The sequence below is a fragment of the Anoplopoma fimbria genome, chromosome 1, assembly GCF_027596085.1.
Source record: "Anoplopoma fimbria isolate UVic2021 breed Golden Eagle Sablefish chromosome 1, Afim_UVic_2022, whole genome shotgun sequence".
NCBI lineage: Eukaryota > Metazoa > Chordata > Actinopteri > Perciformes > Anoplopomatidae > Anoplopoma > Anoplopoma fimbria.
In genome coordinates, this window is record NC_072449.1 from 23,238,895 (window position 1) to 23,260,996 (window position 22,102).

Sequence of the window (22,102 nt, forward strand, 5' to 3'; positions counted from 1 at the left end):
TATCGAAGGTAGTACTACATTTAGGTATCTAAAATCAATCAAGTTTAATGGAATAATATAATCCTTTATTAGTGCCGCAGCGGGGAAATGTACAGGATTATAGCAGCATAGGGTATAGTGCAAATAAGAGACATAGTAAAAAAAAAAAAAAAAAAAAAAAAAGATCAAAAATAAGTAATAATAAATAATCAAATGAGCAATAAAAAAACAGTAAAAAACAGTAAAGAATCCACAGTAACTTAAATATTATATATACAGACAGAAACTATTATAACTATTGTATTGCACAGAGTATTTGTATTGCAATAATGGGTAGAGTAAATAATTAAATAACTACTTGCACTCTCTCTTCAAATGTTTTGCCTCCTTATTTTATTTATTTTATTTATTTTATTTATTTTTTTATTTATTTTATTTATTTTATTTATTTTATTTATTTTATTTATTTTATTTATTTTATTTATTTTATTTATACTTTTTCCTTCTTTTCTAATTGTAATGAACGGTAAAAGTGGCTGGTGCTGTAAACCTCGCGATATTATGTGACACACCGGGTGATACCATTATCCTAAATGTAAAGGGGTGGCGAACGGAGTTTATTTTCCTTTTTTTCCTGCGTAAAGACTTTGCGCTTCCCGATAAAGATTTAATACTGTCAATTAATCAACAAACGCTAACATAATAACCAGGAATTGTATTTATAGTTGTAAAGTCCTACTGTTTGCTTACTTGTGTTTACTTCCCACCAATCGAAGGCAGAGAAATCGATCATGAAGGAAGCTTAATCGATCCCCGCTCTCCGATCTGCACTCACAGACATCATTATATCGGTCAAGAAATATGGCATTGAGACGAGCATTGCATTTTGTTTTCAAAGTTGGTGACAGGACCAAAACTGCCACGTTTTACCGAGATGTTCTGGGTATGAAGGTACATTTTCTGAGTTTCATTTAAAGTGCAGAAGCAATGAATGAACTTTGTTTGTGTTGCACACCGTTGCGTAACGTTGCAATCCTCCTGTCACATGAGTCAAAATCGGGTGTTTTTTAATAAATGTGTCCTTGTACTGAATGCCTATTTTTCTCATCTCTTCTCATTCATTTTAGATTTTACGTCATGAAGAGTTTGAGGAAGGCTGCAAAGCAACGTGTAATGGGTAACGTTAGACAACCTATATCTGAACTTTGTACTCACAAAGCTGTATAACACAGAGCTGTTAATACCTACTGCATCATCCTGTGTCCATACAGCCCGTACGATGGGAAATGGAGCAAGACAATGGTTGGCTTTGGCCCTGAAGATGACCATTTTGTTGCTGAACTGACCTACAATTATGGGGTGGGAGAGTATCAACTTGGCAATGACTTCTTGGTGGGTGAGATTTAAGTGTAAGAATTTATAGAGGACAACACCATGATGTGTTATATTTGGTACAGCAGCCGTGTAAAGGTATATTGACATATATATATATATATATCTTCACTTTAGGGGCTCACTCTGCAGTCTAGCCAGGCTGTAAGCAATGCTAAACGTCTGGGCTGGCCTCTTACTGAGGTAGGAGAGGCTCTGTATCTGACCCATGCTCCAGGAGGGTATCCGTTCTACCTTGTGGACAAAGAGCAGCCTCCCAGTGGTGAGTTTCACTGCCTGGGTCTTTTTTTTAATTTTTTTATACATGAGTAGGAGTTATCTTTGTAGTTTATCCATTACTCAAAAGAGACTCATTTTGAAATTTTGTTTATAACTGGAGTCATTTTATCACTAGCAAAAATATCAAGCTGGTCATAGATTCACAAATACAAAGATTAGCTTGGTTTTATCAAATTATACATTTATTTTTATTTAATACTCGTTTCATTTTATTATAATAGTCAAACAAATGAAGCATGTGTCCACATATTTTCTATGTTAATGATTTATGTATTCATTCATCTATCCACACATTTATAATATATAATGAAGAATAATTATGATATGCTGCCTGAAAGATTTTTTTTAACAACAAAAAAATATTGTGATATAACCATGTCATGACTTCATGTTAAAGCCACCACAGTTTATTTTAATTACTTAGAGTAGAGCTCAGTATCATTATTTTCTTAGTGGGAATTGCATGACAAGAACCCACATGAAATGTCATGTGACATATGTGCGTTATGCTACAGAGGAAAGCATTCAGCACTAACCTTTGAAAATTTGTTCCCAGACCCTGTGCAGAAGGTGTGTCTCGGAGTATCAGACCTCCAGAGATCGACCCACTACTGGACTACGCTTTTGGGAATGAAGGTGATGGAAAAGAACGAGGAGAAGAAAACAGTGCTCATGGGATTTGCAGACACTCATGTGAGTCAAGTATCATAGAAAGAATTATGTTTTGTATTCTATGTTACTGAATCAGGAATATTTTGATTTTTTTTATTCAGTGTAAACTGGAGCTTCATGATAATGGCGCAGTGGATCATGGAACGGCGTTTGGGAGAATAGCATTTTCATGCCCACGGGAGCAGGTAAAACATTATTTCAAACATTATTTAAATATTGGAGAAGATCATAATCATTTTCATCATAAATGTTGTATTACATCCCACAGCTGCCTGACCTTGAAGCCGTGATGAAAAAGGAAAAACAGAAAATTCTCACTCCATTAGTCAGCCTAGACACTCCTGGAAAGGCCACAGTAGAAGTGGTTATATTGGCTGACCCAGTAAGTCCATTACCAATGTTATATTGTAGTCAAGTTAAATAAGTCTCTGTTTATAGATAAACTTACCTGGACAATGTTTGTTTTAGGATGGTCATGAAATTTGCTTTGTTGGAGATGAGGCTTTCAGGCAACTGTCCAAGGTGGACCCTGCAGGAAATGCACTGCTTGATAAGGTTGGTGTTGCTCCAATATTTTCCTGTCTAGATTATATATGCAACATGTATTGGATACTCACTGTACCTGTGCTCTTTCTGCTTTTAAACTTGTTTTTAGGCTATGGCGGAAGATAAAAGTGACGAATGGTTTGCCAAACATAACAGACAGAAAGCTGCTGCATGAGATGAAAGGACTCGGTGCGAAAATTGTACAACATCAATTTCAGTTCGTATGATGACAGATTGCTGTGCAACGCACCCGTGGTGCTGTAATGACGACTCAATTATCCTTATTCGGGTAGTACGAGAAGTATTCTTCCCTGGATGTGTGCCATGATGCACAGTTGCATTGACAGCCCTTTGTGAAAGGACCACTTGTTTAATTTTTTGACATTGTTCCAATGAATATTGTTCCTATCACTAACACAGTTAGGTGGGCCAAAAGTCAATGTGATTCAACTTCCTTGCTTAAAATGAATCAAATATGTTTTGATAGCCCTTCCTGCTCCTGTTAGCTGTTAAATGATCATTGCACTCAGTATCATGCAGTATAAATTGAGTCATGTGGTTGAGTTACACTGTATCTTATAATTTGTTAAGATTAAAAAAAAAAAAAAAAATACATTTTGTTTTCTGTTACTTTGTCACCATTGTGAAATAGTTTGATTATGACTGTGTGTGTTTTATCTATGCATGGATTGGTTTCGGTGTATGTGTATGTGTTGAGTGCATGGTATAGTTAAAGATTAATAATTTGCTTGCACAGTATTATGCTGGCGGGGCTCCAGCTCCTCTCCCTCTCGGCTGCAAGTCAAATGAGCTGCCAGCTGAGCGGGGCGGACCAGCACTGTGTTTATGCCCGGGCAGAGAGTGGACTGTCAGATGATACCGCTCTTTGCAGCTAAAACACAGCACCATGGAGGTGTCGGGGTGAGTAACCTATTACCTGGAGCCGACGGAAGCCGAGACATCTCCACCAAAAACAACGCCGAGCTATGTGCACCAGCTCGCAGCCATGCTAGCCACATTAGCTGCAGCGTTAGCTCGCTAGCACAGATTTGCTACTGATTTGTGGATGACGCGGCGACAAACATCTCAAACTATTTGGTGTTTTGTTAGTTCAGGCTAACGCTGCAACCCCTCAACACCGAGCCATGGCTTTGACAGTCGTGGTTCGTTGACGAGGGCTTAGTTTAGGTCACAGTTGTAGACACTGTTGAGTGATGAAGTTGAGCTATGTGCTATTTCCACTACACTTGTTAATTAGCAGTGTGTGTGGCTAGGTGTAGCTAACTGTTTTTCTGGGAAAAACACACAATTAACGTTCATGTATTTGCATCGCAAATGTTGCGTCACTATGTGACAGTGATGGACAAGTTATTGATTATTGGGGGGTTTATTTTAGCAACCAGTCACACGACTCTCACACCTGAATATCAAGGTGTGTTCAGCTGAAGTGCATCTCTTCCTCTTTCACAGCAGCTGATAGAGGAACAGCCAGACTCATGTCCGAAGATCTGGGTGTGAACGACTTGGGACACGATGTCTCTCTTGCTGATGTCCTTCCTGCTTGTTCTTCTGCTTGGGATTGTCTTGTTATGTGTCATTTTCAGGTAAGAATTGACATGTGTGAGATTCTACAGTATATATTGTGATTGCAAATGATGTTCTACTATGCAACATTTAGTCATATGATTTCACCCAGATGTGTCTTGTCCTTGATTGACCTTATTGTATGTGCAATTATTCACAAAATCAAAAATGTCTGCTCCTGATTTTTTGCTTCTAGGTGGCTCATATGCACCCTGGCTGTGCGATTCTTCCAGACTGCACTGAATGCCGATCTTAAGATCAAATCAGTCGGTCTGTTTTCTGTCCAAGGAGTTAGTATCCAGTTTCACCCCCAGCATACTCTGGTAGGACACACTGTGTTAACATGACATTTATGTAGTGAGCTCATTCAATGCGGCTGCTCCCATTTCAGGGGTTCATGTTTGGCTCAGTAATGGCCAGAACACATGTTATGTTGTTTGTCAACTGTCCCAAAATAGGACACTTTTTGAATTACTGTACCATAACAGTGACTCTCTTTTTGACAGGAAATTGACAGAATATGGATTTCGAGTAAACTTCTAAACCAGGATTTACCGTAAGTTTACACATTTTTGGGTCAGTTTGATAGTTAAAGATGAAATATTTCATCAAATCAGTTCTAGATTTGAAAGCCTTATCTATGAAATAAAGTATTTATATCATATATTTATATATTTACTGCATGTTGGTGTTTCAGGAGATACCTGGCGTTGTGTGTTGGCGAAACCAGAGTTAGGTTTGACTTGCAAGCACCACTCAGACCTTTGGGGAAGCAGAGCCATGGAAAAAAGTCTGGGAAGATTTCAGTCAGCCCCACAATGCTACGCTTTCTGTCACAAGTAAGGCGCCTCACTAGAGGTCAATCGTTTGCTAAACTCATTTGTATACAGCATCTCACTTCTTCTTATCTTGTGTTTTCAGCTGCTGTCGTTCCACATCAGCTCAATCAATGTGATGGTACTGAACCTGGCATTGTCCGAGTCTCTATGGCACATGACAATTACAGGCATCACCTTGTTACTAGACCACCAGAGTAAAAGGTAACTGTGCAGTTCAGACTCTGTCTTTCTGTTATTTCTGTCTACCAATGCTCTCATTTAATCAATTTAATAGAAAAGAAAGAAGGATCTTCGTATAATGTTGTGAACTCTTTAACTTTCATTACAGGTTGGCGTGGGACTTCTCAGTCGGGCAGCTAAGCAGTAAAGTGCTTAAAAGCAGTCAGTTGGTAAGTTTCTTCTATTTCCCCTGAAATAGGAACTTGTGATTGAGTGTGAGTGACTAACATGTTTTCCTCTGTAGGATATATGTTTGGCCGAAGTGGCCCTGAGCCTGCTGCTGTCTGGAGATGTGAGCCTACCGGAGATGAAGCCAGGTGGTCTGTCCCTGAATGTGAGGACACTTATAGCAGAGCTCCATGAGGGACTATTTCTTAGCCAACTCCTGGTGCCCCCTTCTCCAAAAAAGGGCATTCAGGAAGCATCTGGTGAGGAAACACAAAGTATAATCTCTGAAATGTCCAAAAGTTGTTATGAGATTAATTTAACAAACATCTAGGCAATGACCAATCAATTTTGTGATGGTCATGTCACATCTGGAATGCTGGTTGGTTGTACGAGTGGGGAATCAAGTCAACCTGTATAACCAGTATATTCCGCACATAAACAACTATTAGCTGTTTTTCTCCTTTATTGCCCCAAAATTATAACTATAATGGCACTTATAGTTGTTTTTCACTGGCTTTATATCAGTAAGCTTCTTCTTATTCTAAAACAAATGGATGTCTACTGTTGTCTGTGATATTTTTAGCTGTTCTACTAAACAGCAAGAAAATGAGGACAAGGTCACATCATAGAGCTGTATTGACTATGTAGGTGTTTGAAATGTCCACATGCTAAATGATAAGTGGATACAATTTGACCTACCCAGGAAATAAAGCACAAGTTATGCAATAGTTTTAAAAATGAAGAAAACGTTGGTAAAACAATGTCAGGTATTCAATGTTTTATTTTTCTCAGTATGTCTTTATATATCTGGTGATCTTTTGGGATTTCTATTCACTGACTGAGTAAAGTTTTAACAATACATTTAAGAAATGTATTGTTAAAACTATAATCCGGGTAGCACAGACATTAAGGTTGACAGTTTGGCCTACATAAATACAAACAAAAAACTGGAAAAAGGACGGACATGACACATTAGCTCACTCGGGTATTTCCATACAAAACACATTTTTGGTTCATCAGACAGCTAAAAAAATGAAGGGAAATACATTTGCTATAGAGTATGCCTAGACAATATGCACCATGCAGAAAATATCAGGTGGCATATGCACAAAGTCAAAGAATGTATATTTAATCAACATGGGATTGTATTTATTACATGCTTTTTGTATAGGCTTATTTTTTGTTTCTGCAACAATTAAACAGATTATTTAGCTGCGGCAGACTCAACATGTTTGATTGTACCATACATACTATTGTGATTTAATAGTATTGGTACTGTTTCCTTTCAGAGTGTGAAAAAACTGTGTTCATCCAGACTGAGACGGTGGAGCAGTTTCATCAGCTAATTCCCCAGAAGGTCAACATGGAATTTGATAATACAAATGTAACCCTGTCCATGCAAAGCCAGAAAAGGTGAGTCATAATTTTACCATCAATTGCATATAGTTGTTGTTTTGCATAATTACATTCCCTGTGGAATAACCTGTTGCTTTAACCACCGTATGATTCCTTTTTCCTGTCGTCACAGACACCTGAACTGGACTCTGAAGTCTTTAAAAGTCTGCTATGGACGTGACGATGAGCAGCTTCCTCTTAAAAGCTTCACTCCTGAGCTGAGCTTTCCCCAGACCAGCCTGGAGCTCCTTCTTGAGGGTGAGTGGACAGCTGGGTGCCACATGCAACGCAGAGAGAGTTGGATGAAAGTGATAGCTATGAATAACACATTCTGAATTTTTTTGTTTTTTCTTTAACTTACAGATGGACTTCTCCTCTCACAAAGTAGGCAAAGGATCCTTTGTGTGAACACTCTGAGGACAACCCTGCAGGTGAGGAAGATGCTTGATAGTCACTTTACAAGAGCAAAGCTTCTTAAATCCATGACTCATTTTTTTGACACTATTTTGACTTTGGCTCTTGTGTTTTTCTACATTTAGATTACGTCAGTTGACATCTCAGGGTCATTCACAATCAACACTTGCATCATCCACTACCGTCACCAGGAGTTCTCCCATTGGCTACATCTATTTCCATGGGAACAGCTAATCCACAGGAAGGCAGCACATAGAAAAAGGCAAGTTACAAAAGGAAAAATCAAAGGCTTCTATTGCTTAATGGCTCAGGTTAGGGAGATTATAATGATTTCCTAATTTCTGTCACAATAATCTAACACCTTTTTCACTGTCTTCTCTTTCTTACCCATGTTTGCGCATCACTCATTCTGTATTGTTTTGTTCCATGACGTAATCGTGTTGTGTAGTCCATTAGATTATTTGCCCACCCTCCTTTTCCTCAGGCGCCTACCTCACCTGGATGCTCCTGTGATGATCACGACCTCCGTCTCCAACGTTAATGTGTCTGTTCAGCTGGGGGACACGACGCCTTTTGCTCTAGGCTTCCTCTCAGCCAGTGCAGGTACTGTAGGTCTTTCACATGCTGCACACGTGCACAGAAAAATGCAGGTGAACGTCATATGATGTTGCTGCTACAAAAGCAAAATGAGGGCATTGTTGCGTTAATGTTTAACCTAAACACCCTATGGTAAGCAACAGCACGTAATGTTAATACTTTACATTTTGTGTTAAAGTCCTGTACTGTTGTTACAGCACATTTTCATTCAGTAAATCTTTGTGGGTTTTATTCTGTAGGCAACTTTCGGTTCACTCTTTTTCAGAACATGCCAAACTAGATTAGATAAGCTCTTTTCTTAGAGTGCCCTTTAAATGTTACACATTAACTTGTACTCCTTTTTATATCCAAGCTCACTTTTAGTGGCTTTTGTTTTTTAGGAAAAAACTTGAATCTCTATACTTCTGCAATTTATATAAAGAATGTATTTCCTCAAAATATTTTTTTATGATGAATTGCACTTCCTGTATCCGCAGAACTGCAGCATCTTCTTGACATTAAAGATGACACAGAGAGCACAGAGTCCCAGAATGTGCACCGGCGTGCCTCACTGTCCCTGGACAACTTCTGGTGGAGAGTGGGTCAGGGGTCTCATATCCAACAAGCACCGCACCCTCCTGGTAAACATGTGTGGGGAGAAGCGCTCATTTTAGACTCACTCAGTCTTCAGGTAGGAGCGTAAATTATAGGAAGCTTGTTTTATTGAGTGTTTAATGATTCATTTTCACATGTATTGTTTTTGGTTTCGATTAACTTGTATACTCAAATGCTAATGTTAGCGTACTTTAATCTAATCCCTCCAGGGGAGTTTCAACCGACCCCAAATGGAGTTGAGTAGCAGGAGTCCGAGTTTGAGTGTGGAGTCCAGCCTGAAGGGGCTTCAAGTGGAGCTCTCGGAGACCTGTGCACTGTGTCTGTCTCGCCTGCTGTCCCTCATCTGTGTTCCTTATGACACTGGGCCACAGCTGTCAGATGTGGCCTCAGTGTCTCCCTCTAGTGGCGATACCATTCAACCCATACAGCTGCTGTTCAAACTGGACTGTTGTCTGGAGGATGTCAATGTGTTCACACTGTCTAATCTAGCAGGTAAGTCATTTCAGAATATGTACGAATGTAGCATGGCTTTGAGCCGTAAATCACTATGTGACATAAACAGCACTGTAATTATTCTATTTATAGTGAGCTCATAGTCGTTTGTCTGAAAGGACAGGTCCTTATTCTACTGTTTTTAATTAGTTTTTCTCAAGTAAGCATTTTTGTAGCCAAGAATGCTGTGTTTTGTACCCAAATAATTTTTTGTTTGTGTGTACTTTAAAAAAAAAAACTATTTTCTGACATTTAAGAGATAAAACAATCAAGAAGAAAAGTCAGAAAAAAAGCAAATGGCCAAAAGTATGGCAGCAATACATTTTTGAGCTAACCCATAAAGTAACAGGTCATCCTTATACGAATGCCTCAATGCATCTTTATTATCTTGTAAGGTAAAAGACCACAGCATACACAAAACTGTCTGCTCTTCCGTCTATCGTCACCTTTAAGTATCTTTTATTTCCTTTTCTTCTCTTTAGGAGCCGTGTCTTTGCGGATGGACACTGTCGAAGTCTACAGCTCTACAGAAAGCTCCACGTTGTCTCTTCAAAGCGTTAGCTTGTCAGCGATCAAATCACTCACGGATAACATGGAGTCATGTTGCCCCGCCTCCCAAACCCCCGAACCTGTGCTCAAACTCACCAAGATAGCCTTTTCTTACTTCATCACCACCCACACCTTACAGGTATTCAGATCTCCATCAGCTTTATTTCTCTGGATGCAATGAATCTCTGTGTTAATATTCATATTTTGTGTCTCAATCAGGTTCAATGTGAAGAGGAGCTCACTGTCGAGTGGACGCCACCCGACCACATGGTCTTATTCCAGCACATGACTGAAGCTCAGGCTTGTTGGAGTATGCTTTGTGGAGAGAAAGGAGAGGACAGTCCAGTCGAACCTGCTGAGAGTGACATCGTTTCAGGCCAGAGTAGAGGGCTGTGTGTGCGTGTTGAACTGGACTGCACTCGTTTGACAGCCCATGTTAGCGACCAGAACTACATTCTCCTGCACACAGAAGCCCTCACAGTCTCCAAACACGCTGGTTCCATGCATATACGTGCTCCCTCCATGATCCTCAACTTGGATGGCAACAACATCGTCACCTTTAAAAGTCTAGATGTTGAAACGCACGCCGAGTTGACTGAGATGCAGCTGCACAGAGACACATTCTCCTTCCTCACCACTCCTCATAACCATGTCTGGGTCCTCACTTGCCCCTCTCTGGCTGTCGAGTTCCCCTACCAGTACAACTTCTCAAACACCTTTGACATGGCCATTAATGTGCAGAAGTGGCTGAAGACTCTGCATCGCTCTCCAAGCCAAGCCACAACCGTCCCATGTCTGCCTCCTGACCTCGTGTTCAAAATCAGCCAGTTCTCCTTTGTCTTCCTGGACGACATATTTGAAATCAAGCTGCGAGACAACTACGAGCTAATGAAGGACGAGAGTAAGGAAAGTGCAAAGCGTCTTCAGCTTCTGGATAAGAAGGTGGCAGATCTTCGCAAGCAACATGGAGAACTTCTCCCTGCCAGAAAGATTGAAGAGCTGTACAGTTCACTAGAGAAGAAGCACATTGAGATCTACATCCAGCGCTCACGCCGCCTCTACGTCAACACACCCATGAGGAAGTCTCTGCTGACCTGGACTGTGTCCGACTTGGAGCTAGTAGCCATGGCTGATCACTGTCTCCATGGGCCAGAGAGGGTGAGAGAGCAGCTGAGGGACATCGACAAGATCAGTCCCTTCCCCAGAGATGGACTCCCTCTGGTGGTCCAGTGGTGCCGGGCTGTCAAGTTTAAACTTTCTGCATTTTTGGGTAAGTTGATTTAAAAAAAAAAAAAAAAAAAAAAAAATTACAGCAAAAATTTGCAGGTGTGAGATTTATTATATTTTATTTGTTTATTTGGTAGGGACAGTGCACATTAATAAAACATTTCTGTAAATGTGCCAGAGTGAGCCAAGAGGCTATTTTTAATCTGTAGTCCCTAGACAGATGTTTCAAAGTCACCCTTAAAACAGAATATAAGATTAAAGTTATGCATTATTTACCGAAACAATAAGAGAAGAGAGAATATTAATATAAGTAGTAACATAATTCAGGACACCCTTGTACATAGTCAAGTACTATTAAGACATGCCACACAGAGGCTTGTTAAACAACACATACCAAGCAAATAAATGAGGGGAAAATTATGTTAAATAGAACATGGACTAGAAACAAGATTATGTTGCATTGTTAGACACTAAAAACATATATGTCAGAAGCAGAATACATAAAAAAGCATGCTGAGTATTTGAAATAGTGTCATTTCAGTCTGACACCGTTAAACAGACAGGTGACAGCAGACAGACTGGGGGAAATTCAGCACAGACGTAGGAATTAAGGCGCAGTTATGTTCTAGTGATGACAGAACTGGGTACTAATTAAGCATTTCTTTAAATGAGCTTTAAATCAACTGTATGTGTCCCGTTCTCTAATGATCACTGGGATGGAGTTCCATTCTAGTGCAACTTTCACAAAAAATGCAGACTGACTGAAAGCACTTATCCTGAGTGGGATAATCCAATCTGCTCTTACTGCACCTCTTGTGAGCCGATATGCAGTTGACTTTGTGGTAACAAACTGTTTGAGCGGAGGAGAGGTCAAGCTCTTGTACCTGAGACAGACATTCACATATTTAATCATGTTTTCCCAACTGAACAAGTTATATTTTTGTAATATTGGGCAATGATGATAAATAACAGGTTTTATGTCAAGCATGTTTAGTGTTGTTTTATACAATGACTGTAGTGGTTTTAGATTAGTGGTGCTAGCCTGTGACCAGGTTGCTAAACAGTAAGTGATATGAGAAACAACCATAGAAAGCATGTATATGTGAGATGGGATTTAGATAAGACTAAACAGGAGACAACATGTCATTAAAGGCCTCACGGTTTGAGCTTACTTATTGATTAATGTCTCCTCTCTTTCCGCTGTGCCAGTGAGAATTCGGGATTACCCTCGCTACCTGTTTGAGATCCGGGACTGGGAGCTGTCGGGGCGTCTGATTGGGACGGAGCAGGATGGACAGGCCAGGGCTCATCGCAAAGAGACGGTCCCGCTTGGTCCGCCATGGGGAGATGTGACGGTCAACAGGAATATGCCACCACTCAAGTTCTACTACGATTTCAAATGTGAGATATGAGAATCTTGCTGTCAGCATGCTATTCTCTGAGCAAGTGTTGTGTAATGTGAGGTTTTCCCTTTTAAAACACTGTAAGTTAATATCTCTCACTGAATATTCTCTTGATGCAGCGAACATCTCTCTGTACACTATTGTGTGGGGGCCGTGTTGGGACCCTGCCTGGACTTTGATTGGCCAGTCTGTTGACCTGCTGACCAAACCCACAGTTGATCCCTCACCTCTACTGGCCTGGTGGGACAAAAGTCGTCTCCTTCTGCATGGACGCTGGGTTATGGACATTGACCAGGCCAATCTTCATCAGCTGGCTACAGAGGTAAAACAATGTACACCTAACAAACTGTGAATCTACACAAAAACAAGTTTAGCAAAAGGTGCTGGGACCAATCACTTTAAATCAGTTGAAATTTACATTCACTGTGTCACTGAGTGTTATGGCAAATACTTCACCCTTAGTTTTGTGTGTTTATGGAACTGAGCTATGTGATGCAGAATAAAATGAATCACCAAATCTAATATAAATATTAACCTTGCATTCTTACAGGACCCTTACAACACTACAGAAAACCTGCATTGGGAGTGGAATAAGCTGAACTTTGACTGGAACCCAGGCCAATTTGTTTTTAAAGGAGATTTGGATGTAAATGTCAGGACAGCATCAAAGTAAGTGGAGGCATCAGATGTGAAAAAAAGCTTTTAAATGCAGCTTTTATTGAATCATTCGGTAAAACAAGTCCCCCTTTTTCTGTACTAGGTATGATGATATCTGTTTCCTACACCTACCCAACCTGTGTATGACCCTTGACCTCCAATGGCTTTGCCATGGCAACCCCCATGACCACTACGCCGTAATGCTCTGCTGTACGGAGAACGTTGCAGACGTGACCTCAGGACAACCTCATGACTCCTACAGAGCCTTTCGGTCTGAGAACCTCAACCTTTCCATCACAATGGACCTTAACCAGCACTGTGGCACAGGTACATGACGCTGTTAGATATTCTATCTAGCCAAGCTAAGCCCTTTGTGTTTTAAACTAGTATCAGTAAATATTTATTTCATTGTAGATTCCTCCCAGCCGAGAATTCTGCTGTATAGCAGCACTTTGCGCTGGATGCAGAACTTTTGGGCCACATGGACGGGTGTCTCTCGACCTATCTGCAGAGGCAAGCTCTTCCACAGCCTCAGGCCCATCCGCAAGAAGCTGGGTCAGCACTACAAACAGATGTCCTACACAGCGGCCTTTCCACAACTTCAAGTAAGTGTTTTCCTAGTCTGCCTTCCAGCACCAGACCCCTTAAGATCTGCTTGCTTTTAACGTGAAATCTGCATCAGTTGGGATTGTCCCAAAATGCATTTGAATAATAAGTTAGACGTTGATTACTACTGTCTGACATTAACTGAGTTCCATTCCTTTTCACCACACCTAATATCTCCAAAATTAACAATATATTTCCACATATTTCTTTGTCCTCCAGGTGCATTACTGGGCCTCCTTCGCTCAACAGAGAGGTATCCAAGTGGAGTGCAACAAAGGCCACGTCTTCACTCGAGGAGCACAGAGACTTATTCCCCAGGGTACACGTGTTAACATACAGGACAGGAAATGTATTCATACATGCAGATGTATGATTTTATGTTTATTTGTGTTTGAGTGTGTGATTTATATTGTCTCTCAGCTGGCACTGTGATGAGGAGGCTGATCTCTGAATGGAATGTGACCCAGATGGTAAGTGAGCTATCTCAGGTGACGGTTCACCTGATGGCCTCAACCTGGGATGAGACCGCCGACCACCAGATCAACGCACAGGTGAAGAAGACCCACCTGGTCAGCCTGTCCTCCCTGAGCTACCAGCGACAGAGCAACCGCACAGAGGAGGTAAAAACCCAGAGGTGGCTGCACTACAAGCCAGTTCTTCACTGTCTGTGAGTTCATAATCAACCTCTATTTCTTTTATTTCTGACAGGAGGTGAACCAGAAGGATGAAACTAACGCCTCTTACACTCACAAACTGCGCCTGGTGGACCTGCGAGCTTCCTGGACCACCACTAACAGGAACATCGCCTTCGGGCTGTACGACGGTTACAAAAAGGCGTCTGTGCTGAAGAGAAATCTCTCTACCGAAGCGTTGAAGGGTCTGAGGATCGACACACAGCTGCAGACCAAGAAGCTCAAACGCTCTCCTTCCAACTACTCTCCCACCACAGCCCCCACCACACCCGTTATGCCCACCGTCAACCGAGCAGAAAAAAGTCAAAATGAAGGTAAGGAAATAGCTTGGAAAAAGTAAAAGACAAAAGCAGAGTCTATTTAGACAAACTAACCTTTTTGTTCCACTCCTTTTTTTAATTTATTTTTTAGGAACATCGATGCTTCAGAAACTGATCGAGGAAACAGACAAGTTTGTGGTGTTTTCAGAAGAGGATTCGGGTGTCAGCGACCAGCTGTGTGGCATCGCAGCCTGTCAGACAGATGACGTCTATAACCGCAACTGGTTTATTGAGTTGGTCAACTGTCAGGTAGCTGCCATGAATTTTGTTTTTGTTGAAGACTAGTTTTCCTTGTTGAGAGGTCAATCAAATTCCTACTTAATGTCACTCTAAAAAGCTTATTTACTCCAGTTTTGTTGTTTTCCATCTTATTGAAGATCATGTATACTATTATGGAATGACAAAATCCAACAATAGTGGTTGCAGCATCCTATGACAAAGGGCTGATAAAGCTGTTTTAAAGGGCTTCTATTTTTCCTAATTGATATTTTCTCCAAAAGCAGGTTGAATCTGGGTCGATCCGGCCCAATGTTTTATTCTTCTCCTTTGCTTTTCCCAGATGATGTTGCGAGGCACAGAGACTGCAGGCTGTGTGCTGGTGTCTGCAGCAAAGGCTCAGCTGCTCCAGTGTGAGCACGACCCAGCCTGGTACAACGACACCCTGAAGCAGAAAACCACCTGGACCTGTCTGCTGGATGGCATGCAGTACTTTGCCACCATGGAGCCCAACCCGTCTGAGCAAGAGGACAGGCAGCTGTGGCTCGAGGTAAGCACAGCTCTGTAGTTACATAAGGCTGTCTTAAGGACCTGGATGATACAACGAACGTCACAATGAAAGCACAAATCAACATAGTCATAGAACTACAGTTTTTTTTAGTTTATTTGTCTCTTTCTACTCCTGTTTCAGTGGTACAATTCATGATGTTACGTTACCTTCTAAAAGTTGTTAAACCAGGAATTTAAAAGTTTTCAGCTTCTGTATTATGCCATGATTTCAGATAATAAATAAATTACATGGCAAACACGATATCTTATTTTCTTTTATGGTACAACACACCTGGTTTGAAAATGAAGAAAACGAAATGTTCAACTACAACATACAACCAAGACTTTATTCTAACTCATCTGTGTGGAGTGCTGTCCCTGCTCTGATTTGCTTTTTTGTGATGCTATGTTGTGTTTAGGTGAAAAACATAGAGGAGCACAGGCAGCGTAATCTAGACTCCGTGCTGGAGCTGATGGAGAGCGGCCAGGCTGTGGGAGGAATGGTTTGCACCACTACAGGTAGGTTACTTCTCAAACGCTGGATGTTTCTTCCTAACCACATGGGGAAATTATGCATTGCAGGACACTTACCAAACAGAATCTACATTTTTTTTTTCTGGGTCTGTAGACTGGAACCAGCCAGCCCAGGTGAACGAGGCTCAGCAGGTACAGCGAATCATTTCACGCTGTAGCTGTCGGATGCATTACATCAGTTACAGTCACGACATCAACCCAGAGGTGGCCACGCAGATCAAACCACCAGAGCTGAGGAACAACCACGAGAAAGAGGACCTTCTGAAAAAACAGGCTGGTACGTCCGACCGCCTCGCTGTTGACCTTCAGCCTGCAAGGAATTATGCAGCTGGGTTCTTGTAAAATGATTTTCAATAACAATGTCAGGTTGGGAGAATATATTATTACTAAATCACCATATATGAGCTTTAAAGAGTTTTACTATCTTGATTTAACAGGGGCAGTGGACACCTTCACCCTCATTCACCACGATCTTGAGATATCCACTAACCCTGTTCAGTACGCTATGATCCTGGACATCGTCAACAACCTGTTGTTACACGTGGAGCCCAGACGCAAGGTAGGCTGGAGCATCGGACAGCCAATGATCCCAATTTATAAAACACTTTGTGAGTCTTTAATGATATTTCCTCCTTGCTCATTTTTAGTTTTTTAATCTTCTCGACCTGTAGGAACACAGTGAGAAAAAGCAGCGTGTGCGTTTCCAGCTGGAAATTTCCAGTAACCCTGAGGAGCAGCGCAGCAGCATCTTGCACCTCCAGGAGGCAGTCAGGCAGCACCTTGCCCTGATTAGACGTCTTGAGAAACAGATTTACTCCAACATCAGGGTGAGTCACGGAGTGCTTTACTCCTTAAACTGCAACTGAGAGTTTATCTGGGAAAAATAATAATAAAAAAGAAATGGGTTTAATTAAATTGCAGGCACAATCCGAAGACCTGTGCGGTGATGAGCTGATGGAGGTGAACACGAGACTGCAAAACCAGCTAAATCAGGAGAAGAACGACATGCAGATGAAGAGTGAAGAGCTCAACATTCTCATCAGGTCTCACATCCGCACTCATTCACGTCAAGCACTGACAAGATATGTCACACAGGTCAAGGATATATATGTGTATTCTCTGTCTTTCAGGTGTTTTAAGGACTTTCAGCTGCAAAGGGCAAACAAGCTGGAGCTGCGTAAGCCCCCAGAGGATGTGAGTGTGGTGAGGAGAACAGAGATCTACTTTGCACAGGCCCGCTGGTGTTTGACTGAAGAGGACGGCCAGCTGGGCATTGCTGAGTTGGAACTGCAGAGATTCATGTACAGTAAGGTAAGCACGGCACACAGGACAGCAGAACCGCTTCTTTTCTGCCATGCAGGGTTGAAAACTTACCCGACATCCCACCAAATTATCTGTCTCCGCTCTCTCTGTAGCTCTTATTGGGCCTTTTCTAGCATTCTGTATTTAAAGAACCATCCTAGGATAACAGGAATATATATCCCATCCTATTTACTGCAAAGTAACAATTTGCACCACAATATCCTACGATATCTTACTCTTCACCCTAACCACTGATTATTAATCACTGCTGGATGGTGAATGTTGATGAGTGTGAATACTTTCTTACCACAGCTAAACAAGTCTGACGACACGGCGGAGCACCTTTTGGAGTTGGGGTGGTTCACAATGAACAACCTCCTGCCCAATGCAGCATACAAGGTACATCTCTCTCTCATTATACATACAAGCAAATAAATAAGAATTTAATAATTTTAGCCTTAAAGGCAGGGTTGGTAATCTCCAAAAATATTTTCGTTATTTTTTTTTCTTTTTAAATCCTTATTACATCCTGACAGCAATCAATAAATCAAATGCTCTGACAAAATAAACAATCCAGTACCTGTGGCTGTTGCAGGACTGTAATAATCCCATGCACTCATTGCTCTTCACTGGAGTCTTCCACAAGCTGCTAGCTTGACAGCTGAGAGAACTAACAATAGCCATGTTTGTTGTTTAAGTGAGAGATACTATATTCTTTCATAAGAAAAGAGTTGGCAACAATAGGCTGGGGGGGGGTTCTTCAAGATTACCAACCCTGCCTTTTAATTATACAAAACAATGCAGTGATATCCATGACAAACATCCTTTTGATGCTGACATGTATTTCTAAAAAGCCTACATTATGCGATATTTATGACTCTGCCTGGTTTCCTCTGTGCAGCGTGTGAGGGTATGTACAGTGCTCGTACAGTCATAAGACTTGACGTCTGTGTTGACTTCATCATCTTCAGACTTCCATATTCAGTGTTGCATGTACACAAGGATTCCTTGATGCATGTGTGAACAAGGACTCATTACAAGTTGTGCTAACCTGGTGATGTTGTCCATACTGTGTTCATTACGTCATCAATAATATGTGATGTTAAAAGTCAAAATGACATCAAAGTAGGATTGTAACACAAAATCTGACTAGCGCTATATATTGCGATATCGCATTAACTGCTTTTTGTTTTATAGGTCGTACTTCGTCCTCAGAGTAACTGCCAGTCAGGACGCCAGTTTGCTCTGCGCATCTTCAGTAAAGTGCGCCCCCCTGTGGGAGGAATCTCTGTGAAGGAGCACTTTGAGGTGGATAGCTTCACATGCACATGCAGCCACATTCACACAAACATTTGGATTGTGTTTTATTTGAACGCTTGTTTCCATCGTCAGGTGAACGTGGTGCCTCTCACCATCCAGCTGATGTACCAGTTCTTCAAAAGGATGATGGGATTTTTCTTCCCAGGAAGAAATGTTGAAGACGAAGAGGTCACTGATGAAGAAGATAAATTCCGATTGGTTACCACAGGTATGTTGTTGTCAACCGTAGCAATATGACAGGAGTAAGCTGAGTAGCACTCAGTCTGCAGTCTCTCTGTTGGGTCACCAGCTTGTAATCTATACTAACTAACTGATCAATAATAGTTTCCATTTTCTCTGACGTGTGCGTGTGTGTGCGTGTGTGTGTGTGTGTGTGTGTGTGTGTGTGTGTGTGTGTGTGTGTGTGTGTGTGTGTGTGTGTGTGTGTGTGTGTGTGTGTGTGTGTGTGTGTGTGGTATCAAATAGCCCATTACTGTGTCATGTCATCCCTCTCAGCTATTAAAAGGCTCCGTCATGTTGGATATGACCTTGAGGTGTATATATATATATATATATGTGTGTGTGTGAGAGAGACTCACTGGGGGTGTAGGGTGTAGGGTGCAGAGTCACCCAGAGGCCACAGTGCTGATGTGATCTGTGTCACAGGTATCCCTGTCAAGGCTCGGCAGTCATCAGAGGACACCATGGGTGCTATGGGCCCCAGCAAAGGTGTCACCCAGGGACTGAACCGCACTGCGGGGGTCAGGAGGTCATTCAGGAAACCTCCAGAGGTATTCGTGCTTTCTGAATATTGGTGCTCAGATGTCAAGAATATGAAAATAGACTGACATAATTGCATATGATTTATGATTTCCTCCCACCAGCATCCTGTTGATGACATTGATAAGATGAAGGAGAGAGCTGCTATGAACAACTCCTTCATCTACATCAAGATTCCCCAAGTGCCCCTCTGTGTCAGCTATAAGGTGGGTTTTCTGTGCACAACAGCTGTCACTGAGCTCTACACTGACTGATATTTTTAATTCAAACCCTGTTCATTTTTATTGATAATGAACTTTAATGGAAATATGACTGAAGAGGATTATTCTATCTCAACATATATTATTACGCCAACCCATACAAAACTAGCTCTTATTGTTGGAAATCATAATGTTCATGGCTTCCTGGCACTTAAGTTACTTTTATATTTTTGATTTTGTACCTTTTGGATTTGTAGGAAACTTTAAGATTATATTAAAGTAAATAAGATTTAAAGGTTTAATTTGTCAGTGACAGTGCTAAATAAAAAAAGGTTTGTGTGCTATAAAGAATAATGAGATTAAGAGTAAAAAGAGAAATAATAATGATTAAAAAAAATTGAAAAGGGAAGCAGCTGTTGTTGTTGCTGGCAAAAACAAGCTCTGATAATCCCTCTGTACACTACCTGCTCAGCACGAAAACAGCGCACAGGTAGCAACTAGCTGGAGAACTCAGTGGAACATTTTGCAGCTAATTGGCTTGAAATTTCCCTCAAGGGTTGGTGGAGACCAAAACAGAGAGTGAATATTGGTCTAACAGGGCAATCATCAGGTAGATGCAAACACAACTCGAAATTAATGATAATGTTGCTCCATAACTGCAGATTTTTACAGCTTGTTTCTGATGTCCAAAAGGCCCAAAAAACTAAAATGATTGTGGGTTTAATTCACTTTTTGGGATGTTGAATGAATGTTGGCTCTATTTAATCCCCCTTATTTAGGGAGAAAAGAGCAGTGTGGACTGGAAGGACCTGAATCTGGTTCTGCCCTGTTTGGAGTACCATAACAACACCTGGACATGGCTTGACTTTGCAATGGCTGTGAAAAGGGACAGCCGGAAAGCTCTTGTAGCACAGGTACACAACATTTGACTCCTCTCCTTATCAAATGTTCACTACTTAAAGCCAACATTAGCTGTGTGACCATGATATATGGTTAATTTCTCTCTGCAACTTTGAGTTATCCTTAAATGTAGACAGTGTGCTTCTTGTTTAAATGTATTTACCATTACCGAGAATGTATAGGAGCAGAAACAACATACATTTGCCCCGACATTGAGAAGTTCTGTTTTAATGAACAGGTTATTTTTGCTCCTCACTGCTCAGATGATAAAGGAGAAGCTGCGCCTGAAGCCGGCTTCAGGCTCAGAGCTGCGGGGGAAGTCGTCCGAAGGGAAGTCGGACAACAGCCTGCAGCAGCAGGAGGAAGATGAGAAAGCTCGGCTCCTCATCGGCCTCAGCACCGCAGACAAGAGCTCCGGCAAGAAGAGCATCTTCAGTCGGCGCAAATGAAGCAACAAACACTCGCACATTCAAGTCAGAGCTCGCATGGATGATCCCCAGCAGCAGCTGCCACACTCCCCTCGCTACGAGGATCAGGGAAAAAAACGCCTCTTCTGGGTCAAAATATCAGTCTGGCTTTGTGAATATCAAAGAAAAAGGGAGCCGGTCGAGCATTTCAAATAGTTTATGAAGATATCTCACTGTATCATATGATCCTGCTGAACCTAAAGGTATGTTCTTTTGTTTTTTAAATAATACTCCAAATTTGAGTTTATGGCCAAAATCCCCACCGGGAAATCAAACGGGTCTCGCTTAAGAACGAGACCTTGTCTCTCAATGAGATTACTTGTATAAATAAAGGTTAATTAGGAATTACAAGAGTGCCAATTAGACCAAATACATATTATCTTGTTTATCTGTGTGCCATTAACATTTCACTGCACTGCATACACAATATGATGACCACTTGCGTTACATTAAATGTAGCGAGGAAGACTTACAGTGTGTAGCTAGCCCTTCACTGTTAGCGTTTCCTCTGCTTCTATTAATGCAAGACTGAGAGCACCTTTTCCTGCTGGCTCAGGAACACTGTCCTTCTGCCTGAATAAATAGGACTCAACCTGGAAGCACCCTCAAATGCTGTCTGCTGTAAAACAAATAAAAAAATAAAAGTCATAGATGAATATCAGTATATGTTTTACTAATGAAAGGTATTGTAAATGGCTGTATGAGTGTCACTCTGACAGGAAGGCCTTTTCCCATAGATGACCACAAAATATTTTATATTTCAACTGTAAATGACGAATGATAAATGTATTCATCCCCCAGCTTGCTGTCACCCCAGTGCAATATATCAACAAAAGAGCAGCAAAAACATTTTATTGTGTTGTACAATGTCGCACTTGGCTTGGTGGCATCGTGTCAACAAAAAAAAATATATGTTGCAGCTAATCACAGAGTGTATGTTTTGTAATTTTATTACTAAAGCACTTTTTATGCAAAGTATTTTGATATTTTTGTAACCACGTCTGTTTTCTGTTGAATTTCTTGCCTCATTGTTCTGCTAAGCTTATTGCCTCTGTCACATTTCTATTAAGAAATAAATACCCCCCCCCCCCCTAAACATTTCAATTAAACGGATCATATCGGTAAAGCAGATCTATTCACATTCACTATGCTCTGTGGCTTATTGTTTATCTGTCAATAAAAACTGTTAAAGTCTCGCAGTGGTGTTTGGATTTTTTTTTGTGCGTAATAG

At 41.1% G+C, this 22,102-nt stretch overlaps 2 protein-coding genes across 5 annotated transcripts; both read left to right on the forward strand.

Annotated features, from left to right (window-relative positions):
• The first annotated feature begins 531 nt into the window (after positions 1-531).
• Positions 532-3,459, forward strand: glod4 (glyoxalase domain containing 4). Of its 2 annotated transcripts, none has more exons than XM_054599767.1 (9): positions 532-930; positions 1,107-1,156; positions 1,251-1,371; positions 1,489-1,633; positions 2,207-2,343; positions 2,424-2,507; positions 2,591-2,704; positions 2,791-2,877; positions 2,978-3,459. In XM_054599767.1, exons 1-9 carry the CDS (start codon positions 841-843, stop codon positions 3,041-3,043), a joined length of 894 nt encoding a protein of 297 aa, XP_054455742.1. In that variant the 5' UTR covers positions 532-840; the 3' UTR covers positions 3,044-3,459. The 2 variants fall into 2 exon arrangements, with proteins under 2 accessions (XP_054455742.1, XP_054455750.1); XM_054599775.1 differs by having other exon boundaries at positions 849-922; positions 2,978-3,458.
• A 257-nt stretch (positions 3,460-3,716) lies between these two features.
• LOC129113755 (bridge-like lipid transfer protein family member 2) lies at positions 3,717-22,066 on the forward strand. 3 transcript variants are annotated; one of them, XM_054626404.1, is made up of 40 exons: positions 3,717-3,789; positions 4,342-4,472; positions 4,649-4,775; positions 4,959-5,008; positions 5,150-5,291; positions 5,374-5,492; positions 5,620-5,680; positions 5,755-5,938; positions 6,968-7,091; positions 7,207-7,331; positions 7,437-7,504; positions 7,613-7,749; positions 7,972-8,090; positions 8,561-8,754; positions 8,888-9,170; positions 9,653-9,858; positions 9,939-10,989; positions 12,156-12,347; positions 12,469-12,671; positions 12,900-13,018; positions 13,110-13,333; positions 13,421-13,611; positions 13,832-13,931; positions 14,033-14,232; positions 14,321-14,618; positions 14,716-14,873; positions 15,184-15,390; positions 15,809-15,908; positions 16,018-16,200; positions 16,361-16,482; positions 16,595-16,750; positions 16,845-16,966; positions 17,054-17,234; positions 17,538-17,624; positions 18,423-18,533; positions 18,618-18,753; positions 19,191-19,315; positions 19,409-19,510; positions 20,284-20,418; positions 20,668-22,066. In XM_054626404.1, the coding sequence occupies exons 2-40, from the start codon at positions 4,402-4,404 to the stop codon at positions 20,851-20,853; spliced, it is 6,699 nt and encodes a 2,232-aa protein (XP_054482379.1). In that variant the 5' UTR covers positions 3,717-3,789; positions 4,342-4,401; the 3' UTR covers positions 20,854-22,066. The 3 variants fall into 3 exon arrangements, with proteins under 3 accessions (XP_054482379.1, XP_054482234.1, XP_054482306.1); XM_054626259.1 differs by having other exon boundaries at positions 3,743-3,789; positions 4,339-4,472; XM_054626331.1 differs by lacking the exon at positions 3,717-3,789 and having other exon boundaries at positions 4,029-4,472.
• Positions 22,067-22,102: the final 36 nt, after the last annotated feature.

Excerpts from the sequence above, each read along its gene's own strand:
- LOC129113755 (XM_054626404.1), top strand. The coding sequence starts at position 4,402 with ATGTCTCTCTTGCTGATGTCCTTCCTGCTTGTTCTTCTGCTTGGGATT. Across the intron at positions 19,316-19,408 it reads CATTCAGGAAACCTCCAGAG|CATCCTGTTGATGACATTGA; the intron begins GTATTCGTGCTT and ends TCCTCCCACCAG. Across the intron at positions 20,419-20,667 it reads GGAAAGCTCTTGTAGCACAG|ATGATAAAGGAGAAGCTGCG; the intron begins GTACACAACATT and ends CTCACTGCTCAG.
- glod4 (XM_054599767.1), top strand. The coding sequence starts at position 841 with ATGGCATTGAGACGAGCATTGCATTTTGTTTTCAAAGTTGGTGACAGG. Across the intron at positions 2,508-2,590 it reads TTTCATGCCCACGGGAGCAG|CTGCCTGACCTTGAAGCCGT; the intron begins GTAAAACATTAT and ends TACATCCCACAG. Across the intron at positions 2,705-2,790 it reads TGGTTATATTGGCTGACCCA|GATGGTCATGAAATTTGCTT; the intron begins GTAAGTCCATTA and ends TGTTTGTTTTAG.